This window comes from Malus sylvestris, chromosome 3 (assembly GCF_916048215.2).
Source record: "Malus sylvestris chromosome 3, drMalSylv7.2, whole genome shotgun sequence".
NCBI classification, from domain to species: Eukaryota; Viridiplantae; Streptophyta; class Magnoliopsida; order Rosales; family Rosaceae; genus Malus; species Malus sylvestris.
The window spans coordinates 34,537,537-34,565,351 of NC_062262.1; the positions used below are offsets into that span (position 1 = coordinate 34,537,537).

At 37.4% G+C, this 27,815-nt stretch overlaps 4 protein-coding genes and 2 long non-coding RNA genes across 19 annotated transcripts; 4 read left to right on the forward strand and 2 right to left on the reverse strand.

The window, feature by feature from the left end:
• Positions 1-1,491: 1,491 nt before the first annotated feature.
• LOC126614422 (uncharacterized) lies at positions 1,492-3,531 on the reverse strand. Its single transcript, XM_050282084.1, has 2 exons — positions 2,408-3,531; positions 1,492-2,120 (listed from the first exon to the last, which is right to left on the reverse strand). Exons 1-2 carry the CDS (start codon positions 3,474-3,476, stop codon positions 2,077-2,079), a joined length of 1,113 nt encoding a protein of 370 aa, XP_050138041.1. The 5' UTR covers positions 3,477-3,531; the 3' UTR covers positions 1,492-2,076.
• Positions 3,532-3,981: 450 nt separating this feature from the next.
• LOC126614427 (uncharacterized) lies at positions 3,982-4,676 on the forward strand. Its single transcript, XM_050282093.1, has one exon. The coding sequence runs from the start codon at positions 4,040-4,042 to the stop codon at positions 4,430-4,432; it is 393 nt and encodes a 130-aa protein (XP_050138050.1). The 5' UTR covers positions 3,982-4,039; the 3' UTR covers positions 4,433-4,676.
• Positions 4,677-6,307: 1,631 nt separating this feature from the next.
• On the forward strand, positions 6,308-13,148 carry LOC126614425 (L10-interacting MYB domain-containing protein-like). 2 transcript variants are annotated; one of them, XM_050282087.1, is made up of 3 exons: positions 6,308-6,526; positions 11,966-12,284; positions 12,375-13,148. In XM_050282087.1, exons 2-3 carry the CDS (start codon positions 11,967-11,969, stop codon positions 12,966-12,968), a joined length of 912 nt encoding a protein of 303 aa, XP_050138044.1. In that variant the 5' UTR covers positions 6,308-6,526; position 11,966; the 3' UTR covers positions 12,969-13,148. The 2 variants fall into 2 exon arrangements, with proteins under 2 accessions (XP_050138044.1, XP_050138043.1); XM_050282086.1 differs by lacking the exon at positions 6,308-6,526 and adding an exon at positions 10,675-10,963.
• Positions 13,149-13,444: 296 nt separating this feature from the next.
• LOC126614426 (ADP-ribosylation factor-like protein 2) lies at positions 13,445-16,184 on the forward strand. 4 transcript variants are annotated; one of them, XM_050282092.1, is made up of 3 exons: positions 13,445-13,684; positions 14,935-15,039; positions 15,230-16,184. In XM_050282092.1, exon 3 carries the CDS (start codon positions 15,270-15,272, stop codon positions 15,825-15,827), a length of 558 nt encoding a protein of 185 aa, XP_050138049.1. In that variant the 5' UTR covers positions 13,445-13,684; positions 14,935-15,039; positions 15,230-15,269; the 3' UTR covers positions 15,828-16,184. The 4 variants fall into 4 exon arrangements, with proteins under 4 accessions (XP_050138049.1, XP_050138048.1, XP_050138047.1 ...); XM_050282091.1 differs by having other exon boundaries at positions 13,445-13,680; XM_050282090.1 differs by having other exon boundaries at positions 13,453-13,684; positions 15,154-16,184.
• Positions 16,185-16,495: 311 nt separating this feature from the next.
• Positions 16,496-20,707, reverse strand: LOC126614429 (uncharacterized). 6 transcript variants are annotated; one of them, XR_007620386.1, is made up of 6 exons: positions 20,216-20,707; positions 20,025-20,094; positions 19,819-19,878; positions 17,909-18,004; positions 17,456-17,537; positions 16,496-16,731 (listed from the first exon to the last, which is right to left on the reverse strand). It is a non-coding gene; the product is annotated as an uncharacterized LOC126614429 (long non-coding RNA). The 6 variants fall into 6 exon arrangements; XR_007620383.1 differs by having other exon boundaries at positions 19,819-19,894; XR_007620385.1 differs by having other exon boundaries at positions 20,025-20,121.
• Positions 20,708-21,619: 912 nt separating this feature from the next.
• LOC126614428 (uncharacterized) lies at positions 21,620-24,775 on the forward strand. Of its 5 annotated transcripts, none has more exons than XR_007620379.1 (6): positions 21,620-22,073; positions 22,826-22,909; positions 23,053-23,301; positions 23,423-23,515; positions 23,861-23,998; positions 24,096-24,775. It is a non-coding gene; the product is annotated as an uncharacterized LOC126614428 (long non-coding RNA). The 5 variants fall into 5 exon arrangements; XR_007620378.1 differs by having other exon boundaries at positions 21,621-22,073; positions 23,463-23,515; XR_007620376.1 differs by having other exon boundaries at positions 23,053-23,515.
• The last annotated feature ends 3,040 nt before the right edge of the window (positions 24,776-27,815 follow it).

Here is a 27,815-nt window from a genome sequence, read left to right on the forward strand (position 1 = left end):
GACCAATCAATCTTCTGTACTTGACTGGATCATCCAATGCATGCCCATCATCAGGGAGTAATTTGAGATTTTGTTCCATAGGAAAGCTTGCAGGCCGTGATCCTAGAAAACCAACATCATTTAGGATATCCAATAAATACTTTCTTTGTGAAATGAAAATACCTTGTTTCGATCGTGCCACCTCAATTCCCAAAAAATATTTCAAATTACCAAGATCTTTGATACGAAACTTGGTATTCAAAAAAGATTTGAGATCATCAATTGCTTTCAAGTCATTCCCCGTTATCAGTATGTCATCCACATAGATGAGAAGCACAGTAAATGACTTCCCTCTTCTCTTAGTGAAAAGTGAGTAGTCTGCTTTAGATTGAACATAACCAGCTGATCGAATAGCTTGTGAGAACTTGAAAAACCATTGCCGAGAAGCTTGCTTCAACCCATAAATTGACTTATGAAGGCGACACACCAAATTCTCCCCCTGTCGCCGAAGACCAGGCGGGGGAAGCATGTAGATTTCTTCCATGAGATCACCATGAAGGAATGCGTTATGGACATCAAGTTGATGAAGTGACCAGGAGTGAGTAGCAGCAAGAGCAAGTAAGCAGCGGAAAGTGACAAGTTTAGCAGTGGGAGAAAAGGTATCATGATAGTCAATACCTTCCAATTGGGTGTAACCTTTAGCAACCAACCGAGCTTTGTAACGCTCAATACTCCCATCAGATTTTCTTTTGATTTTATAAACCCACCGACAACCAATGGGTACCTTCCCGGAAGGGAGAGGAGAAAGTGTCCAAGTGTCATTGGCCTGAAGAGCCTGGAGTTCCTCGTCCATGGCCTTGCACCAATGGGGATGTTTGGCAGCTTCTGTATAACTGTTAGGCTCCAAAACAGTAGACAATTGTGCAATGAAGGATTGATACTTAGGAGAGAGCCCTTGATAGGACAAATAATTAGAAAGAGGATACCTTGTACGAGGACCGGAAGGCGAGGAGTTGGCGGGGGGCAACGGAATAGTCGGACAAACATAATCATGGAGCTTGGTCGGCAGAACTCGGATGCGACTGGAATGGCGCAAAGGAGCAGGGGATGCAGCGGCATGCTGGGCAGATGGTGGACACGGGTCCAGAGAGAGAGTAGGCCCACCAGGAAGAACAGAGACTTGGTCAAGCCCGTCAGTAGCAGAGGTGGGTAGTTTGGGGACTGGTGCTGGGCCAGGAGAAAGGCCCGGGTCGGTAGGGGGGTGGTCTATGTGGGAAGGGATGGGGACGGTAACATGTGGAGATGGAAGTGGGCCTGGGTCGGCATGGGGATCAGTATAGGGGTCGGTGTGTGGGACAGTGTTTGGGTCAGTTTGTGGGGACGGTAATATGACCAAATAATTTCTCATAAGGCGTAAGACCCGATAAGAGATGGGTGGGAATGCGATTAATGAGGTAAATGGATGTGAGAATGCATTCATCCCAAAAATGCAAGGGAATATGTGACTGAAAATGCAAAGCTCGTGCAGTTTGAAGAATATGTCTATGCTTTCGCTCCACAACCCCATTTTGTTGAGGGGTGGAAACACAAGAGCGTTGAAAAAGTATGCCATGATCATTAAAGAAAGGAAGCATAGAAACAAATTCACCGCCATTGTCAGTTCTAATGGTTTTAATTTTGTGGTGAAATTGTGTTTCGGCATAGGCAATGAAAGATTTAAGCAAAGATTGAGTGTCTGATTTATGACGCATGAGGTAAACCCAAGTGCAACGAGTAAAATCATCAACAATAGTAAGGAAATAACGAGCACCCGAACGGGATGCTACTCTATGGGGACCCCAAATATCACAATGTATAAGTTCAAAAGCATGCTTAGTATTAATATGACTTAATCCAAAAGACAATCGAGTTTGTTTTGCCAAAGGGCAAATGTCACAAGGTTTATTTTCAGAAAGGGAAATGTCAGGAAAATGTTTAGCTAAAAGTTGGAGTCTCAAGGGTGAAGGATGACCAAGTCGTTGGTGCCACGTGACGGAAAAAACCTTGGGAGGTGTAGGTGATGTTCGCCCTTTGGAGTCCACCAAATAATAAAGTCCATTATGTTGTCGCCCCCAACCAATCATCGTCCTCGTCTCCAGGTCCTGTAAAATACAAAAATCAAGATAAAAGGTTACTGAGCATCCCAATGATCGAGTGATCCGACTAACGGAAATTAAGTTGATCAAAAAAGAAGCTATGCCAAGCACATTATAAAGAGATATTTGGGAACCAAAATTGTAGGTGCCAATAGAATTGATGGGAACCCGAGTCCCATTAGGTAATGCCACAGGTGGTAGACGAGGATTGGAGGTTGCATTAGTCAATGGGAGACTAGATATGTGGTCAGTGGCACCACTATCTATAACCCATTGGAAAGAAGAAGGCCCACCTGCTAGATTAGCCTTGGAATCAAGACCCATCTTTTGACTCATCATGGATAAGAGTTGCTGAAATTGGTCGGTGGTGAGGTTGGGCATGGACGGTGCAGCGGGAGAGGCCACGTTGTTGACAGCTGGTTTGCCGCTCGGTGCAGCGGTGGAGCGCCCACCAGAACCACTCGAACTGTTTGACTTACCATGAAGACGATGTCCCGGTGGATAGCCATGGAGCTTCCAACACGTTTCAATAACGTGATGATCCTTATCGCAGTATGAACAATGCAGTGGCTTCCTCTCGGATGATCTTCCTTTTCCATGGTTTCCATTGTTGCCACGGTTCGTTTGAACAACCATAGCTGCAGGTTCAACGAGGCCAGGCCCAACAGCCATGCCTCTCTGCTTCTCTTCTTGTGTCAACATGGAATAGACAGATCGAATCGAAAGCAATGGTTGAATAAGTAAGATCTGCCCACGAATCGCAGAATACGAGTCGTCTAACCCCATTAAAATCTGCAAAACCTTGGTCCTCTCCACCTGTTCGTTATTAGATTGAACAGCCCCGCAAGAACAAGGCTTTAAAGTTTGGTAGGAATCTATCTCATCCCACAAACCTTTAAGCTTGGTGAAATACACGTTGATAGGTTGTTGACTCTGTGTAAGACGTGCAAGTTCACGTTGGATTTCAAAGAGACGAGACACGTTTTGTTGAGAAAAACGTTCTCGAAGATCATCCCAAACATCTTTGGCTGTCGTCATGTACACCACACTGGTGGCCAGGTCGCTGGAAAGTGTATTGATAATCCACATAAGGATCATGTCGTTGCACCGTTGCCAAAGAGCAGATTCTGTGGGCTTTGTCTTCGCAGATGGCTGTTCAACACTTCCATCAACAAACCCTAATTTGTTCTTTGCACTGAGTGCAATTGACATGGAACGACACCAAGTGCCATAATTTTCACCGGTAAGTTTGGTTGAAACGAGCATCATTCCCGGGTGATCAGAATGATGAACGAAGAAAGGACTAGCAGGATCACTGGATGGTTCAAGTTTAGCCATTGCTGACGTTGAATCCTCCACCATAGTCCAAGAAAAAAAGGAACTAAGAACCCAGGAAGGGCTCTGATACCATGTAAATTTTGGAAGGTAGTAATTCACTGATTCTTATTGAATGAATAATCTCTTTACAATACTACTATATGTAGTCATATATTTACAATCAATTCCTACAAACTAGCTACTAATAGACAGCTCATAATACAAAATAGGAATATAATTAATTACAATATATGGCAAGTATCTTGATGATGATCCTTGACTTTCTCAACAGAATTCGTGACCTTTCTGTCACAAATGAGGAAATTTTTCGTTGCGCCAAGACTCGTCCTCATAGAGTACCTAAAATGATCCCTTAAAAAAGTACCTAAAGTGATTGAGAATATGATCCCAAAATTTGACAAAGTAGTTTTCTCTTTAGATAAAAAAAGACGGAACAATAGGGTAAAGATGTCTGAAAAATGACTAGGTATCTAGGATTCTTACTCCAACCATGACTCCTTTATAGAATGCATATAAATACCACCTTCTATGTTCTTTAGAAAATCGCTCTCAATTTTCAAAACTTGATCACGTATTCATATTACTTGATGGAAAAGAATGGAAATAATTCTGCTGCATCAGATTCAAAGGGAGTGTATGAGAAAATCTTCAGCGCCATCGCAGTTTCTCCTTCATTTCAAGCAATTCGCCAAGCCAAGCATTTTCCACAAGAACCTAAAGCTGCCTCCACTGCTAGAAGCGGGGATGCTCCACAACCACAACCCAAGAAGTCAGCTGAATCAGCACCGGTAGTGATTCAGATTCCAATCACGTCTGCAAAACAGAACTCTCAAGTTAAGGAGGAAAAGCATGAAGCACAGAACTCTGAAGTTAGGAATATTGAAGTTCAAGGAGGATTGGATATTAACGACATATTTTCGGAGTATATTCGTCGTACGAAGAAGAAGTTCAATTCGACGCAATCGAATCCTGGTAGTTGAAAGAATGCTTCCTTTAAGCGCGAGTAGGTTTCCCAATTGTGTGTGCATGATGCATGCATTAGTTTTAGGATTTTGCTAGTTTCACGACTTAAGTTAGCATTTCTCTTAATTTTAATGTCCAACAAACTTACTTTGTTTAAGTTGTCCTCTCTATGTGCTCTCTTTATCTATCTTTAAATCTGATCACATATGTAATGCTTGAGTTGGTGTCGTTTGCCATTGAATAAGATTGCAAGTTGCTGTTTCTGTTTGATTACTCCGCACGTTTGCTTTGGCTATCAATACGAATTGTAGTCGGAAAGCGATGATGAAGCTTGTAGCTCAAATAATTAAAAGTATTTACTCGCTAATATTGCACCCAAAGTCCTGCATTAGATTCTTTCCCTCCTCCCAAATATTATTTGTAAATAAGAGAGAAAAAAAGTAGGATTTTAGAGGGAAAAAGTCTTAACAAGAATCCAAGAATCCAAAACCATATAAAAACACCAAGTAAAACTATAAAAAATGAGAAAACTTGTGTAGAGGTGGCCCAATCATGCCGTTTGTAGGGCACCTCTCACAAAAAAAGAGATTTTTTTCAGTGCATCGAAAACATGACCTGATACACTAAATATCATAATATTAGTAGGAAGGTGTTTTTTATTTTTACAAGTGTCTGTTCACTTATATTATGATAGTTGGTGTATCAGCCATGTTCTTAATACACTAACAAATCTTTCCAACTAAAGCATGAAACTCTCATGTGTTTTTTGCTTGTTAATCACTTGGTTTTAATTAGTGATTATTCTGTTTGTTTTCTTTTTCTTTTGACTTATTCCCAGATGGTCACTGCCATTTTCACAAAGAATGATTCCTGTGTCATCCACTATAATTCAAGCAAACTATGTCACCAAGACCACAACATAAGCATCTTACTTTTCCCATTTTTTATTTCTTTATTTATTCTTTCAAAGCAACTTACAATTGGATTGTATTTTTGTTGTTTGTTTTTATTTGCACATTTACATTTGCATTTATTTGTATTAGTCACTAATTTTAGTTAGCAACAATACTAGGAGGTGGAATCCAACCTCTAAGTGTTGGGATGAATGCTCTTAAACAATTGGAATGCAACTGTCTTGTCCGTCTAAGTTTATAAAGGAGAATTATACTTGAATTTCTAAACCAACATGTAATTCCAAACCCAAATCTCTAAATCCAACTTGGGAATTGGAATTTGTCTAAAGAAATCAATTGAATAGATCCTACTTGGGACATGGAACAAGGGCGGCACCGCAACTTAGTTTAATGTTACACTTACCACCTAATTATACAATCATTTATATTATTTCTTTAATAGTGATAATGTCTGTCAACACATACAAATAATAGTACAATTATATGTTAAGAGTATCATTTTTACTTTTAAATTTAGATGACATGTGTTTGAAAACAGCAAAACTTTAATTAAAACAACGAGTGATAAGTAAAATAAAAACTCGCAAAACTTTAATTAAAAATAAAGATCACGTGCATATTTGATACACATCTTGGATCTAGTTTTTTAAACTCAAAAACCATTTTAGAATTTGTATCAAGAAATTGGATTTTGCTAAGGGGTGTGCTATCCACACATCCTATTTTACTTCTTACACACCCTTATTAATTTATATCCGTTGATTTTCTACAATTCATTATATGCGACAACCAAAAATTAAAGAATGTATGAAAAGTAAAATATGATGTGTGAATATCACACCCTTTTTGCTAAGGCCCTGGGCACTTGAGCTTCCGATTCTAAATGATTTTGGAGTTAAAAAACTGGATCCAAGATGGATTGGAAACAGGCCGGTCGAATTTGGTACCTTTTTCAAAAAGCGTTTTTCATTTTGAGAAACGGACAGGAAACGTTTTCCACGGTTGAAAAAACGTAGCGCAAAGACCTATCTGCGGAAACGCATTTTCAGAAACAGCCGTTTCCATTTCGAAGAATTTTCTGAAACCGTTTTTTCTACGTCTGATCGACGCGAGCCATCTGCTAGCTGCTCCCTAAGCTCTCAGCTAGTTCTCTCTCATCTGTCTTCTCCTCAGCTACCTGGGTCATCCTCCTCCAAGGTAATTTTATTCTACTTTTTTTGTGATCTTCTCAGCGATTGTCTGCTGGTTTTTAATTTGTGCTCTGAAATTCGTGAAATTTATTGTGTTTTCGTAATGGGTTTGCTGAAATTTCTTCGTTCATCTGGAAAATCTATGCAGTAAATTTCTTGGTTCGTAATGGGTATCCTGTTTTCTGAGATGAATTCTCAGTAAACTTAATTAGTACATTTGGGTCTAAAAATGAAATACGGATAATATTCAATTAATGTTTGTATACATTTCTTCTTTGATCTTAATTTTTAATCATATTTGAGGTAGAAATAAACTTTTTCATGTATTTAGGGAATTCTTTTTTATACATATAAATATATAAAGGGTCGGAGGTCAGAAAACTCTAGGGCAGGCCTTGGTCAAATCCAATGCTTATCGATTATGGATACAAATCCGATCCTTCTACAAGTCTAGTTGACTGCTAGTCTTCATTGGCATCACTTAACAACCAATTAGACCAAACCCAACCCTGGGTAAATGTTATTTTTTAGGTTTTATTCCCCTCCCCCCTCAACCCAACCCAACCCAACCCAACCCATACTAAATGAGTTGGCTAAAAGCTAAAAACCAAACAAAAGCCAAATTCCTCCCATGATTTAACCCAGAAAATGGTGTAGGCACCACTAGCAAGATCCCACCCACATGGGCATGTATTCTAGGATTTATTGAATCCAACAGCTGAGATCAAATATAATCAAATCTAATAGTAAAAAAAAAAAATCTAACGGTCCAAATTCAAATTCAATGCTTATCGATTATTAAAAAATAGCAATTTGTGCATAAGACCATCTCCAATGGTTGAGCTAAAATCCAAATATTTTAGCCCGAAAAATTTAGCTTTTAGACCAGAAGCAGCTTTTTTGTTCCAACCGTTTTGGCCTAAAATTTTAGCCCGGAATTATTAAAGAATGAATTTAGGCTATTTTTTTGTTAAATTAAATTAAAAAAATAAATAAATATGAAGACTATCTTAAATTAATTTTATGAACATTTTAATCTAAAAAATTTTAAATTCCTATAAATATTAAAAAATTTAAATTTCGATTTCTGAGCTAAATTTTGAGAGGAATCTGGCCTTGGATTAGCATTTAGCATTTAGCCCAAAATTTCTCCTTGGGTTGGATTGAGTTTGGGAGGAAATTTTAGGGGGTAATTTGACTTTTAGTCCACCATTGGATTTAAACCTTTCCTAGAAGTTATATGACATAAGCACGCTGACCCTATGAGAAAAGGATAAGAAAAAGGAAGTAGTTTTTCCTTCCCTTGTATATATAACTTGATTCTTACATCTAGATGGAATACAAACGGAAGGAATATCATAACATGTAGGTAGGATAGCGCACGCGGTGTGACGAATTTCTCCGGAATCTCAAACTAAATTGTCAAAAGTTGTTGTGGGAACCAGATACAAATTTATACATTAGTCGCTTGCTATATGCATATGCTTTGTTATAGTGGTACTTTTTAGATTCTAATTTCCTCATAATATAGGGTGCCTAAAGTAAAAAGTGCACCAACAAGACTCCCATCTTTACAAAGGTCGGGGAGGGGAGACGTCTATCGTACGCTGTCTTACTTTTGTTTTGTAAAGAGTCTGTTTCCACAACTTAAACCCGTGACCTTTCAATCACAAATGAGCAAATTTTTCATTGCTCCAAGGCTTACCCTCATAGAGTACCCAAAATGATCCCTTAAAAAAAGAATACCTAAAGTGATTTAGAATATGATCCCAAAATTTGACAAAGTACTTCTCTTTAGATAAAAAAACGACGGAACAATAGGGTAAAGATCTCTGAAAAATGGCTAGCTATCTGGGATTCTTACCCCAACCATGACTGCTTTATAGAATGCATATAAATACCCCCTTCTATCTTCTTTAGAAAATCACTCTCAATTTTCACAACCTGATCACATATTCATATTACTTGATGGAAAAGAATGGAAATAATTCTGCTGCATCAGATTCAAAGGGAGTGTGTGAGAAAATCTTCAGCGCCATCACAGTTTCTCCTGCATTTCGAGCAATTCGCCGAGCCGTGCATTTTCCACAGGAACCTAAAGCTGCCTCCCATGCTAGTAGCAGGGATGCTCCACAACCACAACCACAACCCAACAAGTCAGCTGAATCAGCACCGGTAGTGATTCAGATTCCAATCACGTCTCAAGGAGAAAGGGATATTAACGACATATTTTCGGAGTATATTGATCGTACGAAGGACAAGTTCAACAAATCGACGCAATCGAATCTTGGTAGTTGAAAGAATGCTTCCTTTAAGCGCGAGTAGGGGATTAATCTGTTATTTAAACGTTTGATTTGATGGGTTTTTCTGATTGAAATAATAATGGGGTGGTGGTGGTCGTGGTGGTGGGAAGTACGTCGTGATTTCCCAATTCTGTGTGTGCATGCTGCATGCATTACTTTAAGGATTTTGCTAATATCACGACCTAAGCAGACTGATGTTAGCATTTTTCTTAATTTTAATGCCTAATAAACTTACTTTGTTTAAGTTGTCCTCTCTCTGTGCTCTCTTTATTTATCTTTAAATATGTAATGCTTGAGTTGGTGTCGTTTGCCATTGAATAAGATTGCAAGTTGCTGTTTGATTACTCAGCACGCTTGCTTTGGCTAGCAATATGAATTGTAGTTGGCAACCGATGATGAAGCTTGTAGCTCCAATAATTAAAAGTATTTACTCGCTAATATTGCACCCAAGTCCTGCATTAGATTCTTCCCCTCCCAATATTATTTGTATAAGAGAAGAAAAATAAAAGTAGAATTTTAGAGGGAAAAAGTCTAATAAGAATCCAAAACCATATAAAAACACCAAGTAAAACTAGAAAAAATGAGAAAAACTTGTGCAAAGGCGCCCCAATCATGTCGTTTGTAGGACATCTCTCATAAAAGTGAGATTTTTTTTCTTTAGTGTATCAGTGCCACAATATAAGTAGGGAAATGTTTTTGTCTTTTTAAGTGTCTGTCCACTGATATTATGATATTTGGTGTACTGGCTATGTTCTTAATACACGAACAAATCTCTCCAACAAAAGCATGAAACTCTCATGTGTTTTTTGCTTGTTAATCACTTGGTTTTAATTAGTGATTATTCTGTTTGTTTTTCTTTTTTCTTTTGATTTATTCCCAGATGGTCATTGCCATTTTTTACAAACAATGATTCCTGTGTCATCCACTATAATTCAAGCAAACCATGTCACCAAGACCACAACATAAGCATCTTACTTTTCCCATTTTTTATTTCTTTATTTTTTCTTTCAAAGCAACTTACAATTGGATTGAATTTTGTTTGTTTGTTTTTATTTGCACATTTACATTTGCACTTATTTGTATTAGTCACTAATTTTAGTTAGCAACAATACTAGGAGGTGGAATCCAACCTCTTAAGTGTTGGGATGAATGCTCTTAAACAATTGGAATGCAACTGTATTGTTCGTCTAAGTTTATAAAGGAGAATTCTACTTTAATTTTTAAACCAACATGTAATTCCAAACCCAATCTCTAAATCCAATTTGGGAATTGGAATTTGTCAAAAGAAATCAATTGAATAGATCTTACCTTGGGACAGGGAACCGCAACTTAGTTTAATGCTACACTTACCATCTAGTTATACAATCATTTATATTATTTCTTTACTAGTGATAATGTCTGTCAACACATACAAATAATAGTACAATTATATGTTAAGAGTATCACTTTTACTTTTAAATTTACATGACATGTGTTTGAAAACAACAAAACTTTAATTAAAACGAGTGATAAGTAAAATAAAAACTCGCAAAACTTTAATTAAAAAAAAAGATCATGTGCATGCTTGACACACATCTTGGATCTAGTTTTTTAAACTCAAAAACCATTTTAGAATTTGTATCAAAAAATTGGATTTTGTTAAGGGGTGTACTATCCACATATCTTATTTTACTTCTAATACAGCCCTTATTAATTTTTATCTGTTGATTTTCTACAATTCATCATATCCGACAGCCAAAAATTAGAAAAATGTGTGAAAAGTAAAATAGAATATGTGAATATCACACATCTTTTGCGAAACTTGAGCTTCCAATTCTAAATGGTTTTTGAGTTTAAAAACTGGATCGAAGATGGATCGGAAACAGGCCCGGTCGAATTTGGTACCTTTTTCAAAAAGTGTTTTTCATTTTGAGAAACGGACTGGAAACGTTTTCCACGGTTGAAAAAACGTAACGCAAAGACCTTTATGCGGAAACGCATTTTCAGAAACAGCCGTTTCCGTTTCGAAGAATTTTCAGAAACCGTTTTTTCTACGTCTGATTGACGCGAGCCATCTGCTAGCTGCTCCCTCAGCTCTCAGCTCTCAGCTAGTTCTCTCTCATCTGTCTTCTCCTCTACTACCTGGGTCATCCTCCTCCAAGGTAATTTTATTCTACTTTTTTTGTGATCTTCTCAGCGATTGTCTGCTGGGTTTTAATTTGTGCTCTGAAATTCGTGAAATTTATTGTGTTTTCGTAATGGGTTTGCTGAAATTTCTTCGTTCATATGGAAAATCTGTGCAGTAAATTTCTTCGTTCGTAATGGGTATCCTGTTTTCTGAGATGAATTCTCTGTTTTTTAGGTGTATAAAAAACGCAATGCCTTTTGGTTGCTTACAATGTGTTTGTGAAAACTCCTCTTAGACATAAAGCCTAGAGGCCAATTTTACTTGTGGGACGACTAAAACACCCCGACAACTTACACAAAAATACTTCAAGAGCTCAATTGGGTTCGAAACTTATTGAATTTGAAGCGTTTTTCTCTAAAGTGTATATGTTATCGAGGGTCTACTTGTGAATTTTTTAGTGAATAGTGAGCAAAATGCTGTCGATTTACTGACCGAAGATATTGCTTTTGGCTCTTATTTGATCTGTTCGACTCTCTTGTAGTGCATTTTTTGACATGATTATGCTGTGAATCAACATTTTCATGTGTGATGCTGAACTATTTTTGGTGAAAATATGGTTTAATAGTTTCATTACTTAGTGAGATTCTCATTTACTAGGGAATATGGTTCATAGATTTAGTGCAATTCTCTGGAGTTTACTACTTTTCGGATTCCTTGCAGGGACGTCTAGAGTAAATAGACTATCCTATTACATACTCGTTTGGGGAAGCCAATTTTCTGACCGTAAAACTAAGTTGCATTTATGTGTGCTCATCGTTAGCCAAAGATTGTTGCCAGTTGTGCATTCAGCACATATAGATTCTATGTTCTGTGTGTAATGAATGGGACTGTAAATTGCCTACGGATTTAGTGGTTGATTAAAGTTACTGATTGTGTAATTTAGAGGCATGTTCGTATTTTATATTTGGGGACTTTTTGTTTGTAAATCCTCTGTTCTCTTTGACCTTTGAGATTTGGTTATTTGTGTTTGTTGTAGGATGAGCTCAAACCAAGATGAAGATGTTGCCAGTTGGCCAGTGACGGTCGAGAAACATTTTATTCACCTGTTGCATGAAGAGAGAAAAAAAAGGCTGAAAGGCTCAACTGTGGATAAGAATGCATGGGATGCAATAGAAGATGAGCTTTTTAACAAATTTGGCAAAAGATACGCTCGTGAAAAATTGAAGGCAAAGTACAATCGCTTGCGCAAGATATACCGTGAGTTTGCAAAGCTTGTGGCTCATACGGGGATGTGTTGGGACCCTGAGTCCGACAAGGTACATGCATCTAAAGAAGTTTGGGAGTCCTACCTTAAGGTATGTATGATTTTGTGAAATTTTACAACTGAACTGTTTTGGAGTCTTGTAATATGCTATGCAGCTCTAACTCGTGTGCTAAACATGCAGAAAAACAAGTTTGCTAGTCGCTTTCGTAGGAAGGGATGCCCGCAGTATCAAGTGCTTGGAGAGATCTTCAACCACATACCTTCTAATGGACAAATGCATTCTGGATCCATTGCTTCTCTTCCAAACTCTGATGTCGAGAGAGGTTTAGAGTCCGAGTTTCCCAGCTTCGGGGCACACTATAGCCCTGATACTGAAGGCGGCATGGATACTAAAAATAAAGGAGACGAAGGTAATAGCAAGACCCAAAAGCGCCGTCCTTTAAGTCCCCCAGGTTATTGCCGCACAAGAAAGGAATCAAGGACATCGAAGGCGGCCAAGCTAGGTGATGGAGTGGAAGTATGCGCAGTATCTCCAGATGCCGAGACTGAATCTTCGTTACCAAAGGTTGAATACAGAAAGAAGAACGATTTTTCATCCCCTTTTAGAGAATTGGCCTCGATTGAAGATTGTATGGAAGTACTCGAGTCTATGGAGGATCTGGATGACGCCGCCTATGTTAGAGCGTGTGAGAGGTTTACGAGTTCGGATTGGAGGAGGATGTTCATGAAGATGTCTGATGCAAGGAAAAGAATGTGGCTGTATAGCCTAAAGTGAGTTTTTGGTCATGATATAGATTTTTCTTTAGGACAAGTGCTATAAGAAGTGCTAATTTTTATACTTTCCACTTTTGTCTTAACTTTATGAGTGGCAATTTCTCTCTTCCGGTCATGTTTTCGACATATTTTATGTAACTTCACATTTAATGACGGCAATGTGATTTTTTTGAACGGAAAATTTAGAAAGAATGTGTAAACATAACGGTACGAGAATTGGCTATTTATAATTGTTTAAGAAGAAAATTTATACGAAAAAGAAAAGAAATACTATAAAACAACATACCGAGGACGTTTCCGAAAGCAATTTGCAAATAAGGGTCCAAACATATCAATAGTTAAGTTAATTCCTCTCTAGCATCACTAAATACACACTCACCTCTCTCCTCCACTACTCTTCTGCAATTTTTTATTAGAACCAAAATGTGATTGTACAATTTTTTGAGAACCAAAATGTAATTGTACAGAGAGTTAGTGGCTGGTGTGCAATTTTGGATGAATCGATTCAGCTCCGTGTCGAAACGTACAATTTTCTGAGAACCAAAATGTAATTATACAGAGAGTTGGTGTGGCTAATGTGCAATTTTGGATGAATCGACTCAGCTCCGTGTCGAAACGCTTTGCATTCTCGTACACAGAGTTGGTGTGTCTATTTCCCACTCCATCAGATCCGCCGGGAACCGCCGACGCCGAGTCAGTCTCAAATTTCCCAGGTGGGTAAGCTCTCTCTCTCTCTCTCTCTCTCTCTCTCTCTCTCTCTTGTGTTAAAGCTTTAATCTTTGAAACTGAAACTATCAAACCTGCAACAATGGCGACCAAGGCACCACTCACTCTCCCTCTCGGATGCTCTGATCTCCGCCTTATATACCCAATATCGATCGCCACCGTTCATTTTCATCAGATCCCCCAAACCCACTTTTCGATTTTCAGCCCCAACAACTCACCACAACCCTTCTAGTTATCTCTCTCTCTCTCTCTAAACTTCTTGTGAGTATACGATTACATTTGGGTTTGGTTTTATTTTACATTATACTTTTAAAGTTTTAGACTTTGAGAAAATTAATTTTATGTGTGGTTGAACTTGATGGGAAGACTGGTGCAAAACCGAGCGCAGTATCGTTCTAGGACCATACAGCCGATATAGCCGACCCCGTTAGTGGGATAAGACTTGGTTGTTGTTGATGTATGGTTGAACACTTGAACTTGATCAATCGAACTACTTGCAATTAGATTTTGTGTTGTGATAAATAGGCCTAATTGAACTACTTGTGAAGTTTTAGACCTTGTGCTTTTTAATCTCAATTGAACAACTTGTGAGTAGATTTTGTGTTGTGATGTTCTTATGATGCTTATGGTACCTCTTCTGCATTTGTTTCCCGGCCTTTGGCAATTCCGTGCCACTAATGCCATATCCTGAATATAATGTGTTTTGAGACGGATGAATCCTTCGCGCCACACCATTGCAGTGGACTGACAATTTCGAAATGTATTGTTCTGTTTGCTTCGTTTCTTTTCCTTGTAATGCCATCACCAGCTCAACCTCTACAGCTAAAGTAGAAATTAGTATAGTAATTGTTTTAGGTTGTATTCGATGTTTGCGACAGCTTCTTGTTTTTTGCGTTAGACTTTCTGAATTTCAAGCTGAGTTTTGTTACTAATCCAGTATATATGCATCTCTTGTTCCTGTGAGCATGTATATAAGTGTTTATCTGCATGATTTTTACTTCATAGGCCACACCGCAACGTTAACTAGTAACTACATGTTTTTTTGGTTTTAGCATTTTAAGCTTTTCTTAGCTAACGGATCAAGAACATGTGATTGTGTTGTCCTAAATACTATGTTCATCGGTCCTCATGAAATATTTTGAGCAGAAGTGTGCTTTGCAGTAAATAGCACTCTTGAAGTTCCTATTGTTTTCTTGTTGTATAAGGGAAATTTCTTATTTGTGTATTCTTCTGTAAAACAGAATAATCACGTAAGCCGAGCGCTAAGCACTTCATACTTCACCTGTTCCTAGCAGAACTGAGCTGAGCTGACAACCACCACCTACCATCAACGACAGATGACTAAAGTAAGTTCTGTTGTCCTCCGAATTTATTGTTTTTGTTCTGTTGGTTGTATAGCACACATTAAAGCTTGAACTGCCAATATGCCTTTGTCAATTTCATTTTCTCTAATTTAACAGCTCAGAATTTGAAAGCCTCAGTGAAGTCTCCGTTTTGAGAAAAAAATTCAATTGGTTTTTGCATTGAACCTCGAAGCCTACTTGGAGAAGCTCAATCTGATTTTTTGTTGGAACAAATGGGGCTTCTCAGCATTATTCGAAAAATTAAAAGGAAGGAAAAAGAAATACGTATACTCATGGTTGGGCTTGACAATTCCGGAAAGACAACCATTGTGCTGAGAATTAATGGAGAGGACACCAGCGTTGTCAGTCCCACACTCGGCTTCAACATCAAGACCATCATTTACCAAAAGTATACCCTCAACATATGGGATGTCGGGGGCCAGAAAACAATAAGATCGTACTGGAGAAACTATTTCGAGCAAACTGATGGTCTGGTATGGGTGGTTGACAGTTCAGATCTTAGAAGGTTAGAAGACTGCAAAGCGGAACTCGACAATCTTTTGAAAGAGGAGAGGCTTTCGGGATCATCCTTGTTGATACTAGCAAATAAGCAGGACATAAAAGGTGCCCTTACTCCGGAAGAAATTGCTAAGGTTTTGAACTTGGAGGCAATGGATAAAACTCGGCACTGGCAAATTGTCGGCTGCAGTGCATTCACCGGCGAGGGACTGCTTGAGGGATTCGATTGGTTGGTCCAAGACATTGCCTCTCGGATCTATGTTCTTGATTAGTGCCAATTTTAAGTCACTGGAAGGTAATGCAGGTCACTTCAATTTGTATTAGCAACGGAAGTACCCAAACAGAATCTTGAAGTGCTTCAAAAAAGAAGTGATCGGAAAGCAACAGCAGGAGCGCACTGTAATGAATGTCGTGAGACAAGCTATGTTTACATTTTATTATGTTGTCGAACTTTTGTGTGTAGTAATGAATAGAAATGGTGTGTTGGCCTGTTTGGAATTGTTTCTAAGAGTGTTTACGAGTACAAGTGTTTCCTATAAAAGTAGTCAATGAGACGATGTGTCTTTAGTCAATCAGACGATGTTGTGTAGTAGTTTAAACGAGTGATTAGTGACGTATTTACTTATTAACCGGTTGGCGCTTGAGCGAGCTATTATGTCTTCATTTATAAATGTTTGGCAATATGGAGATGAATAATACGTCAATATGACCAAACCAACTGGACATTCCAACAACGCTAAAAATCCATTTGGGCAGGCTCTTATGAGCTTTAACAATGATTTACGAGAACATGATAAGATTTTTCAATTTGGCCCAATCTGTTTGTTGCTTCAATAGTGGTCCTCATCTTGTAATCTACGTAGCACTAGCAAGTGAGGCCCGCGTGATGCTGCGGGTTTCAAAATGATCTTAAACGTGTAAAAAGTAGGGCTTATATACATGAGAAAAATTGGGATGGTCGTACGCCATAGCCAGAGAGTTCTATTTACATTCATATATTACATGTAAAAAGTTGAGGATGTTAGTATGTCATCCTTAGGGATTGTTTTTCAAAAGCTATGGTCCTATCCCAATGAGACTTTTACGTCTAAAACTGTACAAAGCTCAAAAAGTAAGATTTGTTCTACTAAAGACACCCATATACGTAACTCCTCCATCTTGGATGACAACGATGAACTGAAAAAAAAAAATTGACATAAGAATTGAATGACTCTAAATTGCATATATTTTGCTACCATACTAAATAAACTCTCTATTTTCCAGTTGGCCTCATCGACAACCCAAAAGAAATATTTATATCTATATTATGCAATATTTATAAGATATAGTTCTGTGTTAGAGAAACTACTAATTGAAGATGGGAAAAAAATTGTTAAGATATGGTTCAGTCTATACCGAATCAATCTCAATTTGTCAGTGTTATACCTGCTCTCCATATAGAAGTTAGGTCTAATATAGTTGTTATCATCTCTTATGTTTCTTTGGTAAAAAAAAAGTTATTTCATTCCAAAACCTTGAAAAACAACCTAAAAGCATCGGTATGACCTCAAGTGAAACTGGTGCCCTTTGTAATTATGTAGTTGGTATATAATTTCTCACCTCAGATTTGTATATTGACCTTATACTCACTTAAGCTTCAAAAAACATCCATCGGTCCTAAACCACACATTCAACGTACTTAAGTTTTTTAAAGCCTACAAATTGAAAATACAATGGAAAAAGAATGAACTTGGTAAAAACGAAACTCCAAACTATTTTTGGAACTTAATCCTCTAAACTATGACCAACAGCCTTTGAGATTAAAATTTAGAAGACCAGGCAATACTGTTTCCACGTTCTGCCTCTGAGCTTAATTTATCAATAATCTAAGTTCAAAAATGGTAAAAGTGAGGAAACATACCTATCACCCTGCTCTCTGTGATCTATGAAATCCAAGTTCTGCTACGTGACCCTCTGCTTAGTCACTTATAGAGGCAAACGCCCTGAAAAGGTTTAGAGTAGTAGCAGATTGGTAATAGGCTCTCATCAGCCTCTAGGCCTCTGAAGATCAAAAATACCATAAACTTAATCTTTACCAAAAGCTATAAAAATAAAAATAAAAACTTAAATAAAATATAACTCTCCCAATTTAGCCAAGAAATATTTGCCGCACCACTAAATATTTCGCAATTACCTCTGTACATAATCTTGTTGGGGTTTTACCTATGTGCTTTCTTTTCTTTATTAATTTCCCTATCTCTCTCTCTCTTACTTCAAATCTTACTTCAAATCTTGCATCTCCAGAACAATCCCCAGAAGATAACTTTAATTTGCACAAAAATCTTTGAAATCTAAAGTAGAATAAATTGCTTACCTTCCGTAAATACAGTTATCCGAAACGACGCGGATGCACTGGTGGTAAGTCGGCGTGTGATGTCCGGCGATTAGCCGCCGGGGGGTTGTTACCATCCTTCAAGGCAACCAGAATTTTCACATAAAATCACATAAAAAAAAGCCCCAAAACCTTAAGAAAAGATTAGGGGTTCTCAATTTCTTACCCAACAACAACAACAACAACAAAGCCTTTTTCCACTAAGTAGGGTCGGCTATATGAATCCTAGAACGCCATTGCGCTTGGTTTTGTGTCATGTCCTCCGTTAGATCCAAGTACTCTAAGTCTTTTCTTAGGGTCTCTTCCAAAGTTTTCCTAGGTCTTCCTCTACCCCTTCTGCTCTAAACCTCTGTCATGTGGTCACATCTTCGAACCGGAGCGTCAGTAGGCCTTCTTTGCACATGTCCAAACCACCGTAACCGATTTTCTCTCCTCTTTCCTTCAATTTCAGCTACTCCTACTTTACCTCGGATATCCTCATTCCTAATCTTATCATTTCTCGTGTGCCCACACATCCAACGAAGCATCCTCATCTCCACTACACCTACGTGTTGATGCTTCACCGCCCAACATTCTATGTCATACAGCATTGCCGGCCTTATTGCCGTCCTATAAAATTTTCCCTTGAGCTTCAGTGGCCTACGACGGTCACACAACACGCCGGATGCACTCTTTCACTTCATCCATCCAGCTTGTATTCTATGGGTGAGATCTCCATTAAATTCTCCGTTCTTTTGCAAGATAGATCATAGGTAGCGAAAACGGTCGCTCTTTGGTATTTCCTGATCTCCGATCCTCACCCCTAACTCATTTTGGCCTTCATTTGCACTGAACTTGCACTCCATATATTCTGTCTTTGATCGACTTAGGCGAAGACCTTTAGATTCCAACACTTCTCTCCAAAGGTTAAGCTTCGCGTTTACCCCTTCCTGTATCTATCAACACTATATCGTTTGCGAAAAGCATACACCAAAGAATATCATCTTAAATATTAAGTTTGTGATCTTCGCTAGATTGCTCCGGTCATTAGTGTGGATAAGTATGTAAATGGATAGAGACAGGAAGCAAACACAAGATGTACGTGGTTCACCCAGATTGGCTACGTCCACGGAGTAAAGGAGTTCTCATTAATTGTGAAAGGGTTTACACAGTATATAGGTTCAAGCTCTCCTTTAATGAGTACAAGTGAATGATTTAGTACAAATGACATTAGGAAATATTGTGGAAGAATGATCTCGTAATCACGAAACTTTTAAGTACCGAAGTGTGGTATCGTCTTCACTTGCCTTATCTGTCTCATAGGTAGATGTGGCATCTTCTTTGGAAGTACTATTCCTCCCTCCAGGGGTGGTATCTTTAACTGGTGGAGATGCACAAGGTAATGTATCAATTTCACTTGACGCTTACTTGTAGTTTCAGGCTTGGTCAAGCGCGATACAAACCATGTAGTAGGAGTCCCCCAAGTCGCCGAGCTAGGGGATCTATTGAAAGATGTGACAGACAAGGTAAGCAATCAGAGCTCAAAGCAATCAGTCCCAGATCAGAAGTTTGATTTCGAGTTCCAGCTGATTGTTATCCTTCTCCTTATCATGCAGGTAGCATGAAGGATAAAGAGAAGAAAAGGAGAAAATGTGATATGAGATACTTTTGCTTTTGAAGAAGTAACTTTCCACATGCTTATTCTTGAACTGGGCTTGATGGTTTTCTTGTTTCCGCCAGAGTATAAGGCCGACTGAAGAATTTGAGGGTCAAAACAAGTCCATCAAATCTAGAGTACATTCGACCCTGCTGATATGTGATACTTTTGCTGTTGACAAAGTAGTGGATGTATCGGCACGTGTTCTGTTGCACTTGTCTCCACATGCTTCCTTGTATCATTCTCAATTTCTTACCCAAATCCATAAATTTGAATCAAATCTCTGCTACCCAGCTTGAAATCCCTTTGAAATGACCTACACGAACACAGATCTTACATGCAGAACATTTTAGATGAAGTTGTGAGAAGGGTTCATGGAAATTGAGGAAACAACCAAATTCCAATCAAAGTTTAGACATGCATTCAGAAATTCACACCCATAAAAAACGTTTCAAAACTTACCGATGATGTTGGGGTGGAACCGTGAAAGTGATGGGGGAAATAAGAGGCGGTCGGATTCAGATGTAAACTCCTGTAAAACCACCCTTCTCTTAAACCCCTGAAGACTAACTCTTACATCATTTATAGTGCAAAATTTGATGAATTAAATAACGATTGTCAAAATTTTAGAATTTTAAAGAATCAAAACATACCTAAGATTTGGTGATTGGATGACTGTGAGGGCCTCAAAAAATACAGGGAAGCTAGCGGATTTGCCGGAAAACCTCGCCGGAATCTAGGTAACGGATTGAGCTTCAATCTTTTTCAAACCTTCACCAAATCGTACATGAAAGCCACGAAATCTTGACCTAGAAAGTAAGAATGGGCTCAGACTTGAGTTCGTGAGGTCGAAGGGATGAGAATGGTGATTGTTTTGGGTGTACCTGGGTTCGTGGCTGGGGTTAGGGGTTTTCGGGATGTTGAGAGAGCGAGAGGAAGAATGATGATCAGCAGAGAGAATAAGATTACAAAATATGGACGGACTGATTTCTTATCACACTGCCCAAAAACAATGAACGGTCCAGATTCAATCAGATTTAAATTAGACTAATATTGAAATTACAGACAAATAAGCGAGGGAAAAATCGGAAATTCACTGTGCTTATGAACAGTGATTCAGGCGTTTTTCTCTTTTAGTATAGATTGAATTTGGTTCGCGGATGGGACGGAATGGGACAGAATAGGACGGAGTGGAATGGGATAGAATGGGACGGAATGGAATGGAACAGAACGAATGTTCCGTGCTACGTTTGGTACGAACAAGATGGAATGGGACATTTGTTCTATTCCGCATTTGGTACGTGTAGGGCAGAATTGAACGAATGATTAAATGACAAACGTACCCATAGTTCTCCGTCGACTCCATCGACTCAACCCCATGGTTCTTCGTCGACGCCATCATCGCTGGAGCCATGTACCTCATCACTTGGCGCGCCATCGAACCTTCCCCATGAAGCTTATATAGTCTTCCAAATGCGGAGAGATTTTTCCAGTTAGAAACATGGGACGATATATCACATGTAAGTATACAAGTGGTGAAATACTTGAAATATTTTTCTTCCTCCATTTGTATAATTACATGTAGTGTATAATTTCATGTTTTGAGCATACTGACAAATCTCTCCTTAAAAGCGAGAGGGTAGGCCCAGTGGGGGCTGTCTAACTTTATGGACTGATGGTTACTATGGGATGGAGCTGCCATTCTTGGTTCACTGGAGAAATTAAGAGAAATGATATATGTACACTCTATTCATCTTTCGTACATCTTATTTAATATTAGTGTCGCATTGCATGCGACAATTTTTTTATTTATTTTATAATAACGTATTATGAATAAAATGTGTCATTTAGGCGATAAATTGTTCTTCTTATTAAGACATTATACATATACTAAAACCCAAACTCGGGTGCACTGTTTTTCACTGTTCGTGAACAGTAAAATGACGGTAATGCCCTTATTTGCTTCTCTGTTTTCCGTTTCTGTACAGCAAAGTGGCGGATTTACCCTTGCTGCACGCGTCTCTCATCGCTTCACCTTCTGTTTCTCGACTCTTCTACTTGATTCCACTCTCTCATTCAAAAAATCAGATCGCTCATCTCTGCTTCTCCAAACCTATGCTTTGACTACAACTTCTAGATTTTTCCTTTTGTGTTCACTTCTCTCACTCAAATCTCTGCTTCCGTCGCACTCTATTTTCTTCTTTTGCTTCTCCTGTGAAAATCTCAGCATTAAATTAGTTTTCATGTGTCCTTAAAACGTTAATCTGTATCCTCTCTCTCTCTCAAAATCCATCTGAAAAAATGTATAATGGGTATTGTTTCTCTCTGCAGGTTACTTGGAGAAGTCTGTGAAGGGTCAATAGGACAAGGTGGATTGCGTTTCAAAATACAAAAAATACAGGGCCTGCCTCTCTATGCGTTTCCAGTCTTCCAAAAATCTTGTTCGTGGAGGCGATTTGAGACGGATTTGAAGCTCGGCTTCAGAGATTTGATTCAAATTGGTGGATTTGGGTAAGAAACTAAGAAACCCTAATATTTTCTTTTGGTTTTAAGAGAACTATCATAAAATCCCTCCGAAGTGTTTGTGATTCCAAATCTAATCAACTTTTCCTAAACTCATCCCTTTCCCATGTAGCAAATCACAACTCTAAAATATTCCAATTAATTAATTAATTGATTATGATAGGCTTTTTTTAGAGTACTACTTCCATATATCTTTTGTTGCAATGGATTTGAAGTTTCCTGGGCTTGATTCTTGGAGTATTCCCTATTGTTCACTGCTAAACATCTGCCTTTCGTTTGCTATCTCGCATGGTGTTTACGACTTACTGCAAAACTGAGTTCTCTGGCTGGATTTTGTTGTTTAAGAGGTTTGATATTCTCTGAGGTTTGTCGTTGAGCAAAGAAGAATTCAGCATATTGTATGTAACTACTCCCCAATATTTTCTATATGTTTTCTTCAATTATTTGTTTATGGGTTTGTTTCTCTCCCGAGAATAAAAAGAAAGAAATAGGAAAAATATAATATTGGACAGTTAATTATTTATCTTGGGAGTGTTATATTTATTCAAGGCATCCAAGGAATTAAGTACTTAATTGATTTATTACCTGATTGAATTTCTTTGATTTTTCTGAAAGAATTTGTTTTTTTTTTCTCTGGGGTTTGGATGTTTTCTTTAAGTTTACACTTTGGTCGTGGCTTCCACTCAATTTTTAATTTAATTTAATTTTTTTGGGTATTATAGGAAATTATATATATATAGTTTGCAGGTGCTTCCAAGGGACCTGCTCTATGCTCTTGCTTCGTGGTTGCCTCTGTTGGGTTTGGAAAAGCTACAGACAGCATTGTAAGTCGAAAACTAATCGAAAAGTTTTAGAAATTTTGAATTTTTTGATGATTTGGTTTTCAAAATCTGATTATGCTTGGATTTTATCCGGTTTGGTGTGCAAGAATTGAGTTTTTTTGTTTTGTGTGGTTGAATGTAAATAGGAATTGGAAGAATGATGAAAGTGCTTACATATTGTTGCATGAGTTGGAATTTCAATATTGCATGGAGGAAGTTCCTTGGGAAAAAATTGAGCGTATATATTGAAGCGGTTTCAGAGGGAGAATGGACCTCTCTCAGTGGGATTAAACTGTTGAGGAGGTAGATTTCATGTCCCAGTTGCTTGGAAACTTTGTAAACCAGACATCAATCATCAGAATAGATCCAGATTTGGCCTGGAGGCAACTATGAAGGTTCACGTTATTGTTTGTTAATTTGATTATGCTAAATACTAATTTTATTGTAATTGTTTGCTTTGTATTTTTGGTTTCTGGAATTCTGATGTTTGGTGGTTATTTCGTGTTTCGGTTAAAGCATTTGGTGATGACTGGTTTGTTACTTTGATCACTGGTAGATTTGAGCGCCCTCCCCTCACTCTCTCGATCATATATTGGTCCTTCTTTCAAGGTAGTCAATGTTTATGACTGACTTTGTGACTATATCCTTATATATCATCATCAATAAAATTCATCCAATGTGCAAGATTGTAAATACACATAAAAATTACAACTTTCACTTGAAAATGGCTTGGAAAATGGTATGAACATATTGCATGTATACGTGAAATTTCACCGCTCCAAGATTTGATTTCTGCCTTCCATCGTGTTAGGTCGGTTAAATGTACTATTTGGTTTTTGGGATTGAATAGTGCGATCTGAATCTTGGGTTTAAATTTTTTGTACCCTTGATGGCTGTTGAATTTTTTTTCATTTATTGATATCATATTTTGCCATCACCTGTGCCATGATGCAGGCTCCGATTGTAATCCTTGAGAAACCCACTGTCGTAAATCTGCCTTAAGAGCTGCAATTTTCCTAGAGTCATATATATATCGATCAATTACTCAACTTTGATGATAGAAGTCATAACGTTTGTTCTGCTTGCTTCCAGGTGGGTCTCTTTTGATGGTTTTCCCAACATTATTTCACTTTACTGTACTATGCTTAGCAGAACAACTCAAACATGATTTCTTTTTTCACAATCCCAGTTTCTGGAATTCAAGACAAGTATCCAGACAATTTTGACCTTGATATATTAACAATGGTCGTGAAGAGAAAGAAGAAGATGATTATAGGCTCTACCATAAGAGGGAGATCAATGAATTTTGTTACCCTTAAAAACGGTTGAATTTCATTTATTGTGTTCTGGAAAATGAGTAATCAATCGCTACGCAAAGGTAAGCTATTTAAGTTTGGGTCCATATTCGGATTATTTGATTCATTCCTGTGTTGCATGTTTAAGATTCGTCTTGGTGAAGCTGATTAAGAATGTACAAATTGAAATTGTTATGGGTGGTCTCAAATTTGGGTAAGAACCGTGAATCTCTAACACTCTTCCTTATCTCTAATACTCTTCCTTTTTTCATTTTCTGTTAATTGAGCTCCCAATTGATCATTTTTTGTGATTTTTGTTATCTGGGTTTTGAAGCATGTTTATTCTGTTTTTGCTGTTTTGGGTTGTATGACTCAGCTCTCTGTATTTATAGAGCATGTGTTTATTCGTTTGAGCTAAACATTTTGAGATTTAGTTGTTCAATGTTTTGAACAACTCTTTATAGGTATATAGAGTTGTCAACAACTACTATATATTTATGTAAATACTTGGTACATGTTTATGTAAATAATTTATTTATATCTAAGCACAATGCTTCCAACACATTTTTGGCCATTTAGCCTCATATTCTGACACTTATAATTCTTATATACAATACTTATATTTCATTTGATGTTACATTCCCGCAGCAGCGCGCGGGCAAAAAACGCTAGTTCTTTCTATAATTCAACTCAATATAAAACTATACTATAATATAAATAAAGCTACAATTAATTTAGAATATGGGATTTATCATGCTTTTGAATATCTTTCGTGACGGCGTATGAGGGTATTGCACATTGACCATGCTTTCTTATTCCATTGCATTTGTTTAATCTTGGATGACACCTACACCTACAAAATTCAACTCACTAATTAATTAATTCGACTTCTTGTTTTCTTCTCTCGTTTCTGCTTCCGAATTTTGAATTATTTCGTTGACTGCTGTGCATTATGCAGCTACCTAAGCCGCCTTCTGTAAGAAAGTTCTTATTGTATGTTCCATATGCCATACTTCTCTATTTGTTAAAGAATGACCTTCATTTATTATTGAAGCGCTTTTTTTTTTCTTTACGGTGTAAAAGCACTTATTTGATTGCATGTCAAACAACAAGTGTTACTGACAAAAGCCAGCAATACTTGGTTACTCATAGAATGAGTAGGAGTTTCTACTCAAAATTGTTCGTTGTCGATTAATAGAATTCTGTGTAAATGATCGGAACTATTCATATTATAAATCATTTTATAAAGATCACCTCTGTAAAAAGTCAATTAAAACTAATGTCGTTTAGTCATCGAATTGTATAAAAACAGATGAACGGAATTGATAAGAGCATTACGAACTGTCTATGGATTTGCTATAATAAACAAACTAAACGACCTTAGTTTTAATTCATTTTTTGCAGATATGATATTTACAAAGTGATTCATAATATGAACGGTTCTTATCATAAGTACAAAGTTATGTGATTCGAACACGAAGAGTTTTGAGTATGAGTTCCTACTCATCCTTGAGTAGTCAATCATTGTTCGACAAAAATGCTGCTGAGTAAAAGCGCTTTATCGAAAACCATATCTAATCGAGTTTTATATGCCTGAATCATTTTTCTTAATTATCACCATCACATGATGTAATAATCCACTGATAGATTCACTCCCCCTTCTTTAAGCAATATACACCCCATCTACATATTTGAGTCTTATTAACACGCACACACATATATAATACATACTCTTAACTATATAGAAAAACATATAAAATGAACATGGCCTTCTACATCCTTGTCTTTTCATGACTTCTTTGGGTCATGCATAATGTTTAGGGGAGACAATTGACCTAATTGGGGTCATATCATTCCAATGCCCTCTCCTTCCTTCCATTAGTCATCTCAAATTGCCATTATAACATATGTGACACATAAGAATTTCCTCACATTTAACTGTTTATTAAAACATTAGCAGTCCGAGTATTTAGGCAAACGACGGTGCCGTTCTAGGTAGGGTATGAACTTTTCAATTGCTCAGAACAGGTGAAGAAGTAAATTGCTTTGTTATCTGTGATCCAGGATCTTATGTGTAGTTTAGCTCGTCTAATTTTCTATGACTCGAAACAAGTTTTCTCCCTTAAGTCGTAATCATTTTCATCATTAATATACTATATATCATTTTCCTATAAAAACTGCTAATTAAGAATTGGATTAACATAAAATGAGTAAATGACAGTGTACAATGTGGTAACACTAATTAAACACCCACCTATGCTAATAAGTTTGGTAATACTTTTGGTTATCTGGCTAAACAATGTTGTATCTATTTTTTTTGACAAACGATAGCGTTAGTAGGTTAAATTGTTAAATGTTAAGGGGAGGGTGATCGGTGGGATCAAATTTGCACTAGAGTGCATAAGCATTATCGCTTTTTTCCACTGTGATAAAACACCATTGCAATAACATTATACTTTTGAGCTTATTGATTATGTTTAATGTAATGATGGAGTATTTGCTCTAACTTGAAAGGGAAAGAGCATTGCCCGGTGGAAAGGGGCAAAAGGCATTGCTTGCTTCAAATTGAAAACTTCATGCTGCTTGGCTCATAAATAAATATATGATTAATTAATAATGCTTTTGGCAAATACTTGATGTGCATGGCATTTGTGTTCTCCTCTAAAGCTTTCCCTCACTTGCTGAGCCAGGTCAAACATGCATATGTGAATTAATAATATCTCAAAATGTGTATCAAAAGTAAAGAAAATCAAATTTACTAAAATAGTAATATTTAAATAAGGCCAAATTTCTTTTGTGGTCCATGTGGTGACACGCCACTTTCAATGTGATCCTTGTGGTGAAAAAACTATTAATTAAACCCCCGTGGTGAACCCTATTAACAATTAAGGTTTAAATCCAAAGTTCCGTTAGTCTTCCATTAAATAAAATCATGTGACTATCACATGTGGATCGGTCAAAATTAAGTTAATTTATTTTGAAAAATAAAAAGACATAAACATGATCGAATTAAAATAAAATTACAAATAAAAGATACTTGTAAAGATAAAAAAAAAACCCAGCAGTTTCTGTATCTCATTTCAGGCTCCTAGCCAGCGCCATAGCCATTAGTGGACCTCCTCCACCGTTACTAAACATCACCCTAATTTGATAGCACATGTATCTCAAACTATATAATGCAGAAAAATCACATAGGCACAAGAATAACTTAAAGAGTTAAAGACAATGGGTGAAATGCAGTATATATGCATTCAGATGGGCGAAAGGCATTATAGAATTAAAGACAATGGGTGAAAGGCATCGTAGAAAATTCAATCTTCAGGTCTACCCTCCACATATGAACTTCAAGAGAGTAAGAAACTTAAAGAATTAAAATTCAAAGAAGATTAAGAAAAAAAATTGAAAGGTTGTGTACTGGCCGACTAGGGCCTACATAAAACGACATTACCAATTAAAGACAAAACTGAGAGGCATTTATGCATTCAAACTGGTACAAATTGATACAAGAATGAAAATTCAAGTAAAACTAAGACTCTAACTCATGATCAAAGATGTGTTGGCATTGAAAAACCAATGGTATATTAGAAGTATTAGGATTTCCAAACGAAATTAAA